This window comes from Hemibagrus wyckioides, linkage group LG19 (genome assembly GCF_019097595.1).
Source record: "Hemibagrus wyckioides isolate EC202008001 linkage group LG19, SWU_Hwy_1.0, whole genome shotgun sequence".
NCBI classification, from domain to species: domain Eukaryota; kingdom Metazoa; phylum Chordata; class Actinopteri; order Siluriformes; family Bagridae; genus Hemibagrus; species Hemibagrus wyckioides.
Window position 1 is genome coordinate 16,672,790 of NC_080728.1, and position 9,711 is coordinate 16,682,500.

Consider the following 9,711-nt stretch of genomic DNA (forward strand, 5'->3'; position numbering starts at 1 on the left):
GACCTAATCCTATATGTTGTCCTTATAATGACATGTATCTAATTCCTTCCAGTCCCTTCTAATGACATATGCAATTTTACAGCAATTCTATACCAGCTAAGTCAATTTGTTTGGAAATTTGGGTTATTGTTTTGGCGTGGTTTATGTGTTTTATATGCAGTTTCCTGTTTCTTCCTTAATGTTTTATAACATGTTAAGATAAATCATGCTACTCTGCACTTCAGTCATTAAAACAGAGGTGAATATAATATTTTCAGGGGAATAATTTCATGTGGTTGATTCTTGGTAGTGTTTTTTAAATTCTATTCCGATGAAAAATATGTTAATGTATTATATTGGTTGACTGCAGCTGGGTAAATCATAACAGACGCTGTATGCTTTATTAAGTATACTGCATCAAAAATGTAGGTGAATGTATCTGTGTCCTTTTTTACTGACATACCTATGCTCTGTATATATATCTGTGTGTGTGTGTGTTAACTATTTACCCAGAGACCTGTGCGGTAAATAATGGTGGATGTGATCGCACATGTAAAGACACGGCCACCGGAGTCCGCTGCAGCTGTCCGGTCGGCTTCACCCTGCAGCCTGATGGCAAGACTTGCAAAGGTCAGTTTGTGCTTGCGTGTGTGTCTGTGTATATTATCTGTGTTTTCATGTCTGTGTATATTAAAATGTTGAGGAACATTCCACTTTTCTTCTCCTTCCGAACGCTTCTGGATGTCAGGGAGCAATTTTACATTTCCTGTATTTAGACTGCAAGATTAAATTGCAGGTACACCAGGAGAAGGATTCCTTTGCTGGAGATGGTTAGGTAGCACCATGTGCCTATGTGAGTGATCCTTAGCCAAGACCAACTCAATCCACATCTCTACGTCCCCCTCTCGTGTGGAATGGCTCCGTGGTTGTTGTTGTTGTTGCTCTGGCCGCGAAGCGTTCCCGCTTCCGAAATCCAGCTCTGACGTCAATGGCCATGTATTCAAAGATAAGTTGCCGCTAAATGATCTTGGCACAGCGTGATGGTGGGTTCTCTCTAAACAAATGCCACAGGAGAGTGGGAGAGGGGAACGCTAGATAAGTACTCACTTAGGCGACTGGAGTGTGTGCTTTATCTAGGTACAGACAACTCCAGAGGTACTGGTGGCCTTCCTGGGGAAAATAAATATATAACGAAACAAATACATGCAATGATTCATAGTTAAAACTTAAATCTGATGTTTTTTTTTGCCTAATACACTGTTTCTCCAAGAAATGTTGGAGTCACGTCTTGTATATTTTGTATGCAAAAACACTGGATTAAATGTATTGGCACCCATACAATTAATGATTCTTGAAACCTTCTCAGGGGATAATCGCAGCAATATCTTATAATGACTAACACATTTGTTTGTAATGACAAAACATTCTAAGTCGCTTTTAATCCTAGATTTTAATCTTCAGTCCGCAGGTTTTCTAATATGTAGACTGAGATGTTGTTTTATGTAGAACCCGGGTCCTGGAGAAATGTTGTTTAATTTCACAGTGTACTTTGAATGACAATAAAAGCTTCTTGACTTGACTTGAGATAGCCATTGCAAATTCTAGATTACATGTCCCACCACCGTTTCCTTGCTGATTTAGATGTATGATTGAGGTTGGTGAAAGATCCATGACCAATTCTTAACCTCCTGGCAGAGGCAACCTGTTTTTTTTTTCTTCTTTTATTTCTTTGAAATACAGAGTTGCAAAAATTCACTGCTGGGAGCTTTTCTTGAATGTAGTCCTTTTATTTTCTCCAAACAGTGGTAGTGCCAAAAAGTTCTACAAGTGACTACAACACACATTTCCAAGTACAGCTCCCATGATACTTAGCAAAGGTCTGCATTCTTTACTGGTGTCAATAGTTTTGGCAAATATTAAGAAATATTTTGTCTATTTTCTCAGAGGCTGTCAGATTTTTCATGATTTACAGTAACTTAGGTTAAGGTTCACTGAGGTTAGACTAGTGGCCACAGGTTATTTCTGGCTTTTTTAATGCGATGGTTTCCATAGGGATGTGGTCTGGTCATGTGACTGAGACTGTCTCTTAAGAAGGGGAGACATGTAGCATGTATGTGTGTAAAATAGTTGAGATGGACTTGTTTGGACTGCACATAAAGACGCTGCAGATCCGATACTGTTTGATCAGTGAATCTGACACACACACACCTCCTGAGCTGAACACAGAGGAAGTCTTCAAATGTTAGATGGTAAGTGTGTGTATGTGTATGAATCCAAACGAGTACCCTGGAAGACAGATGTTAGGTTGGTCCAGTTGGTTCCCCGCCCTCATAATTAGCCCTGCCTCAGGGTCTGTTATCATAAATCCACCATGATGTCTTTGATCTAGCTTGTGACACGCCATTTATCTCACATAAACACTTGATGAATGACCTTGTTGGTCATTCATCATAAGTGCTGCCTGATGGTAAAGTTTATAAAAATTTACTATGACCACATGATTAAATCAAGCAATAAGGTAGATCGGAAACCTCTAAATCACATGTCACAGGTTTGTTGTCTTGTTTCATTCAGCCCATGCAATACAAATCTATTCTCCCTTTGCGCACTAAAACATTAATACCTGGAAATCACACCGGTGAACAGAGAGCAGAAAGTTAATTGCGTCTATAATGATATAGAAATGTACCCCAGGTTTTTGTCATAATCCAGTCTTCGTCCCTGTCCTCTCACTGGTTTTTCACCTTTTCGATGTTAGTTCAAATCACTGATTATTTTGTCTATTTGTACTCTGCTATGTTAATATTTGTTACGAAGTCTTACTGTGCTTTTGTATCCGGGTCCAATTTCCAAACTTTGTGTTTTCTTGTTTCTGTGATTGTTCTGGTTTATACTCTTGCTTGTATTTCGAAATTGATTATAGATTATCCCAGTTTGACGTTGCTTGGCTGTTTTGTTTTTTTTTTACTATGAACTTTTGGATTTGCCTAAATCCATCCAGTCTTACTGAGTTTACATCTAAACTGATTCAGAAATCCTTTGTGTAATTTAATAATTGGCTCCAAATTCACGTTTGTGAAATGTTGAGTGTAAAAGAAAAGAAATGAGAGACACTAAGCACTAATGTTCTGAGCAGCCTATGTGATTTCTAACTGATTATCTTTCTTAAAGTTATATATTTATAGCTTTAAATGGCATATCATGGTTGCATTCAATTAACTCTACAGTAGGTCCAGGCTTAAATTTGCATCCAACACTCATTACTCTGCTATAGCAAGTCTACTCAACTGATTTCTCTTAAGTGTGTGTTTCATTTACAAACTTGTCACATGATGAAAAAGCACCATTCGGTAACACACACATACACACACTTTTAGAGAACTGTTCTATTTACTGAAACTGATGAAGCTCATCAGAAGACTGTACTCAACCCCTTACATAGAGTTCTAGAATAAAACCAGAGCATTTATACCCAGTTATAATAGTAATAATGTCCCCAGCTGTGTAGCTGAGTCTGTAATCGGTCATTTGAAATGTAACTAATGGATTTAATGCACAGTTGTGGATTATATAATTACATCCAGAAGTGTGGGTGTTTCTCTCTAGGTGGCATGATAATGATAAGGCCCAGTTTGTACTTCTGTATCTGTCTGTCTGCATCAATTACAAGTTTATGCAGTGTATTATCATTATAATAATTATTATTATTTTTTCTCTCTCCACGATCCCACAGAGAGCTGCGCTGTCTGGTCTTGCTCTAGTAACATAATCATTTTAGTATAAACTATTTAGGGCATGTTGAAATCCATTGTGGCTCATAAAGGATGTTTCAGCAGTGAGGACAGACAGGAGAGTTAATCTGTGTAGACAGACAAGAGACAGACAAGCTGCTGACAGACACTTGTTTTATCAGAGAGAGAGAGAGAGAGAGAGAGAGAGAGAGAGAGAGAGAGAGAGAAGGAATGACTGAAAGTAAAAGGAACGGGAAACACGGAGTGAGAGAAATGGAGAGAGGTGGAGAGAGAGAAGTTTGGAGGGAAGGAGAGAAGAAATAGAACTGACAGAATGACAGAATGACTGAAAGGGAAGAGACAGAGCTGGGGAGAGATGAAGTGTGTGTGTCTATGCTTGAGAGAGAGAGAGAGAGAGGATGGAAGGAGAGGAAAGACAGAAGGAAAAGGATTGACTGAGAGAAGAAGAGAGTGTAGAGACGGAGCGAGAGAGAAATGGAGATGGATAAGGTGACGAGCATGAGAGATGGAGAGAGAGAGATGGAGAAATGTGAATATGGAGAGAGAGAGGGATGGAGAAGAGTAGAGAGCAAGAGACAGAGAGAAGAACAAAAAAGGGAGAGAAGATGAGAGACAGGGAGAGACAGAGAGAAAGAGAGAAAAGAGAGAGAAAGTCATAACAGACAACAGAATGGAGTGAGATAAAAAAATGGGATGGGGAGAGAGAGAGAGAGAGAGAGAGAGAGACAGCGACAGAGAGAAACAGAGAAAAGAGAGAGAAAGTCATAGACAAGAGAATGGAGTGAGATAAAAAAAAATGGGATGGGGAGAGAGAGAGAGAGATCTGAAGAAGAACAAAGAAAGGGAGAGACAGAAAGAAGAAGAAAGTGTTGCATAGCTCATGTACAGGTTAGTGCTAGCTATCTGAGTGATCTAGAATAGCTAGCCAGATGTTTTTACTAATAAGAACCTCTGTATTAAACTTCAGCTGCTATTTCAATGTTCTATAAGGATTGTGATACATAAATCCTGGATAATTCAGCAAAATGTATGTATGTATGTATGTATGTATGTATGTATGTAAGGGGCACTAATGCTAGAGAGCTAATTATCTTGCTAAAAGCATGTACTGTATGAATCAATACGAGCTAGCTAGCTAAGCACACTTACTTAGCTAGCTGATGTTCAAAATATTGTAGAAATGTAAAATAAAAAATCATTTTTAAGCAGTTTTTCACCAGATAACTGATTTTCTGGTAGTTTTTCTTGATCATTAATACCATTACTAACATCAGTGTCTTGCGCTTATCATTTTTCTCTGTTTATATTCTCAGTTATCGAGCTCGTCCACATGTAAATTACCCTTCCTCTGACGATTTTTGCTCCGGGGTTATTTTATAGTTAGCCAGCTTGACGTCGTAGTCTCCTGGTCTTTCTCTCCTGGTCGCGAACATGCAGAGCCGGTGTTATTACATGGCATAATCCCTTTATGAAGAAAGCAAATAAAACAGGCTGTTTAATTTACAGAAAAATAAACTGGCACGCTCGGCACTGCATTTCTTAGAGATTAGCTTCCCTGAGGTGTGCTGCTGAGAACAATCTGTAAAAATGTTTCTGCTGCTGAAAGCTGGATCATGACGCTCCATCACGGCTTATTTGTAAAGGTTTGTGTTTCCACTAACGTATTAATTTTAATTGCTTTTTACGTTCAAATATTTGGAAAAACGACAGAGCACCTCTGAGTGCAGCTGCTAGTGTCTGGATCGCGACGGGAGCTGTATTCTTCTCGCAAATGTTCTGTGCATGATTAACAACTAGATGTCATTATTAATTTTGCTCTCTGTTTCTTTCTCGTGCTCATGCCATCTCCATTTTGTTCTTGCAGCCACTTTCATTTTGTTTTTTTATCAGTTCAAGATGTGGAAATGTTGAATATATTTGTTTACAGCTTTTTTTTTAAAAGCCCATTAAAGCTTATTATGTGGAAGATTGCTAGCCTTGTGAACAGGTAATGATGCTGTGTGTAGAAGTGTGTACATTGTATTACAGGAGTATAAATAATATGAGCTGCAGCAGCTGTGGGTTTTGGTGTACTGTTACGCATTAAAGCAAAACACAGCATTATAAACATGACTTATTCATATATACAGTATGCGAACCATAATACATTTATACTGGGATTTCAATAGAGTGTATAGACGTACTACTCGTGTTTGCTCCATGGTTTTAAATTACTTAATAACTTACCAAAATATGTAAGGTGTTACATGCTAGATTTATAAGTTATAGTTTTCAGTAGTGTTAGGCATCATCTATAAGCAATGTAAAATCTTGACCAGGACGAATAAAAGAGCTGAAATTGAAGCTAAACTTAGCTCTACAGAGAATATAGCGGAAATTTACATGATGGCTGTAATCCAGTGTACACATATATAAACTTGTCCTCATGTATAAGGTTATTGATATACTTTTATATAATCACTGAAGATTGATCTTAATTTAGATTTGACGTAACATAGCCAAGTGTTAACTTGAGGATACCTGAAGCCCCTTGGACACCCTGCTATGGTTGTAGTGGGAAATTGAACGTAAATAGAGAATCTGCGAGGTAGGAGGTAGCGCAGTAGACGTGTTTCTTAGCCATCATGTCAATTTACGTCAAGGTAATCCGAGAATCATGCGATTAGACAGCTTTGAGCCTTATATATGGATATGTATTTTGTGTGTATGTGTGTGTGTTTCCTGTACAGTGATTTCTAAATAGACACACAAATATATGTGTATATACTTAATAATATATTTATATTTATATGCTTCAGATAACACACACACACACAGTTCACATGGAGTTCAAGTTACTGGATTTACTATTTATTGGGACTTGGATGGTGTGAGTGTGAGTGTGAGACTGATTATACTGAGATGATGTCCATATTAATTGTCACTGTTGTGTTTTTTCACACACAGACATAGACGAGTGTCTGGAGAATAATGGAGGTTGTGATCACCTGTGTAAAAACACAGTGGGCAGCTTCGAGTGCAGCTGCCGCAAAGGTTACAAACTCCTCACCAACGAACGCACGTGTCAAGGTAATTGATGCTCATGTCACAGATTGACCGTCACAGCTCCTGCCTCCATGTGGTCACAGTGTGTCAGTGCAGTATCTTCTTCCACTGGTGGTGATGATAATGCTGATGTTGATTTATAGCTCCTTATTTAGTCACTATGGCAACAGGGAATAACTCATAAACTTTTAAATCCCTGGGTCTGTTGCCGTACTTCACTCTTATAATTACACACCTTCACTATAAACTGCACACCTTTACTATTAATAAAACGATCACTATTAGTTGCATACAACAGGAAAAATAATAAGGTTAAAGAGGCACAATATTTTGAAATCACAACATTTTGTTGGTTAATTTTATTAATTTAACCAGGACATGTTACTGGAAATTAAAGTATAAGATATGTCAAAAGTAGCATTTTAAAATATTTTGGTTAATAAAAATAGTTCAATTATTGATTCTCTATTTTCTTGTATAGTTTTCTCTCTGTTTTGACCAGATTAGACAGAATACCCTCCCTTTAAAGATATTAAAGTGTAAAAATGGTGATTTTCAGACTGGTTGGTTGTGATGTCAGTTAAATGACCCTCTTTTGTGATAGTTAGATGATTTTCGGTCACATTTATTGGTAAATTGTTCCAGACTCTGGCACGATGGACTACATAATACTGCTTTAAACACTTGCAGTATTTTTTTCAGTGTTTAATAACACTATTGAAATTTGACACAAGATCTTTATATGATACATATCTGTTCATGTATGTGTGTGTGGTTTTTTATCTCTTTATCCATCTATCATTCTCCTCTTAATTTCTCTCAATCACTGTATTTCTAATACTCCATCTGTCTTTCTCTCTCTCTTTCTCTTTGTCTTTTTTGTTTTCTCTTTGTGGTTTTCTTTTTTCTTTTTCTCTTTAGCTTTCATTTCTCATTGTGTGTGTGTGTGTTTCTGCTTTTTTCCTACAGTTATTTTATTTCAAATGAGTTAAAGTGAGAAATTAAGAAAATTAAGCATTTATACACAATAGCAAACAAAGTGATGTTATTTTTATTTACTGCTATCAAAAAAAATATTTTAATTAATTTGTAGTAAGATTTGTAATAACTTATTCTGTCACTGGTGATTCTAGAGTTTTTCATGAATTCACTTTATAACAACTTTTTAATTATTTTAATTATTTCAGGCATTGTCTATACTGTTTTATTCACATTTTAATTTTATTGTTCTCCTTCTCTTATTATTATTATTATTAATTTTATTATTATTGGTGGTGTTGTTAATATAATATTGTATTTTTAAAAATTTTTTTAAAACTTGTTATTATAAGTTTAAGTCCACTTTAACGCTGATATCAGCTCTCTGTCTGTCAGAAGGCAGTCCCATCAGCAGGGGAGATTCAGGCAGCTCTGATTCACCAGAAGTGTCTCATGTGGAATGTTGTGTTTTTTCTCTCCGCTTCAGACATTGACGAGTGCTCGTTTGAGAGGACGTGCGATCACATCTGCATCAACTATGAAGGAAGTTTTGAGTGTGTATGTCAGAAGGGTTACACGCTCTATGGCCTCACACACTGCGGAGGTGTGTTCTCACACACATACACATGCACACACACACACAATGTCTGCTACTGAGGTACCTGATGAGATGCAGAGGATAGCTGATGACAGCCGCTCACACTCCACGGCTCCTGAATAGACAGATAAACCTAAAAGAAATGTGTGTGTGTGAGTGTGTGTGGTTTGTTAGAAGAATCTATGAACTAGCTTTTTACTTGTTTCGTGTTACATAAACAGCTAATATTGTTTGACTAGATACAGTATTTTCATTTTTTTATAATCTGCTGAAATATTTTTTTGCCTTATTTTAGTAACATCCTCCTGTCTTTATATGCACTATGTGTGTTACAGATATTGATGAATGCAGCATCAATAACGGCCGCTGTGAGTACAGCTGTGTGAACACACAGGGCGGTTATGAGTGTGTATGTCCATCAGGAAAGAAACTCCACTGGAATAAGAAAGACTGCGTTGGTAAGTGCTGGTATCTTTTTTCACATTCCTCTCTAGAGACACTTTTTTCAACCATCATGTCTACATTTGTACACATGCATGTGTGTGTTTGGTGTTTCCATGGTGACATGACCCCGGGTGACCATCAGAGGCGGTGACCTGTCTGCCCAATGGCAAGCCGGCACCTCGCGCTCTGCTCAGCTGCACTAAGACGGCCGGTGTGGAGACGTGTTCTCTGTCCTGTCCGTCAAACGCCCTCTTCCAGGCAGGTCAGTGTCTCAGCTCAGGTCATGTAGCATCACATTATGGTTAAAGGTGTGTGTGATTACCTCATGTTCACATCTGAATTTGTAGGAAAATAACGAGTCTGTTAACAAGTCAGTTCCTGTTATCACATATGTTACAACAGCTATAAAGTCATTCCCTCTGCAGCCTCTAATTTTCTCTCTTTTGGAAATGCAGCTTGTCGTGTTTTAGAGAAACTGGAAAGCATCAAATCCCTCTGTCTGGCTTGTGATGGAAAACAGTTACAGCTTTACCTCCGACTCTTACAAGCAATGACAAGCGTTCTTTAAAAATTCTGAATAAAGACATCCACATTTTATACACAGTATGCTGCGTGGTGAAAAGAATTTTGCGGCTGTTCTTGACATCGAAAATGAATTAGAATTAGTTAGTAATATAAAAACAGTAATATAGTTTATAGGTTTTAGACATGTTTAATTGAATCCTGAGCTACAACACAGGACACACACAGCACAGGACAGTGACTACAAGGTACACAATCTCATTCTCTGCTGGCATCTGGTGGCATTCACTGGTCATCACATGTCAGAAGCTACAGCACTGTAAAGGTGCTCTTAGTACTCTCAGTATAATCCTCTTTCCAGTCAGAAGAAATATCCGAGGTTTTTGGTGTTAG

At 37.7% G+C, this 9,711-nt stretch overlaps 1 protein-coding gene across 2 annotated transcripts in view; it reads left to right on the plus strand.

Annotated features, from left to right (window-relative positions):
• scube1 (signal peptide, CUB domain, EGF-like 1) overlaps positions 1–9,711 on the plus strand; it is an 82,466-nt gene that overhangs the window by 61,419 nt on the left and 11,336 nt on the right. For both annotated transcript variants that reach the window (XM_058417754.1, XM_058417753.1), the window contains 5 exons: positions 493–609; positions 6,678–6,800; positions 8,242–8,358; positions 8,688–8,810; positions 8,939–9,058. In XM_058417754.1, the coding sequence (XP_058273737.1) occupies positions 493–609; positions 6,678–6,800; positions 8,242–8,358; positions 8,688–8,810; positions 8,939–9,058 (600 nt within the window). The remainder of the gene's footprint in view (positions 1–492; positions 610–6,677; positions 6,801–8,241; positions 8,359–8,687; positions 8,811–8,938; positions 9,059–9,711) is intronic.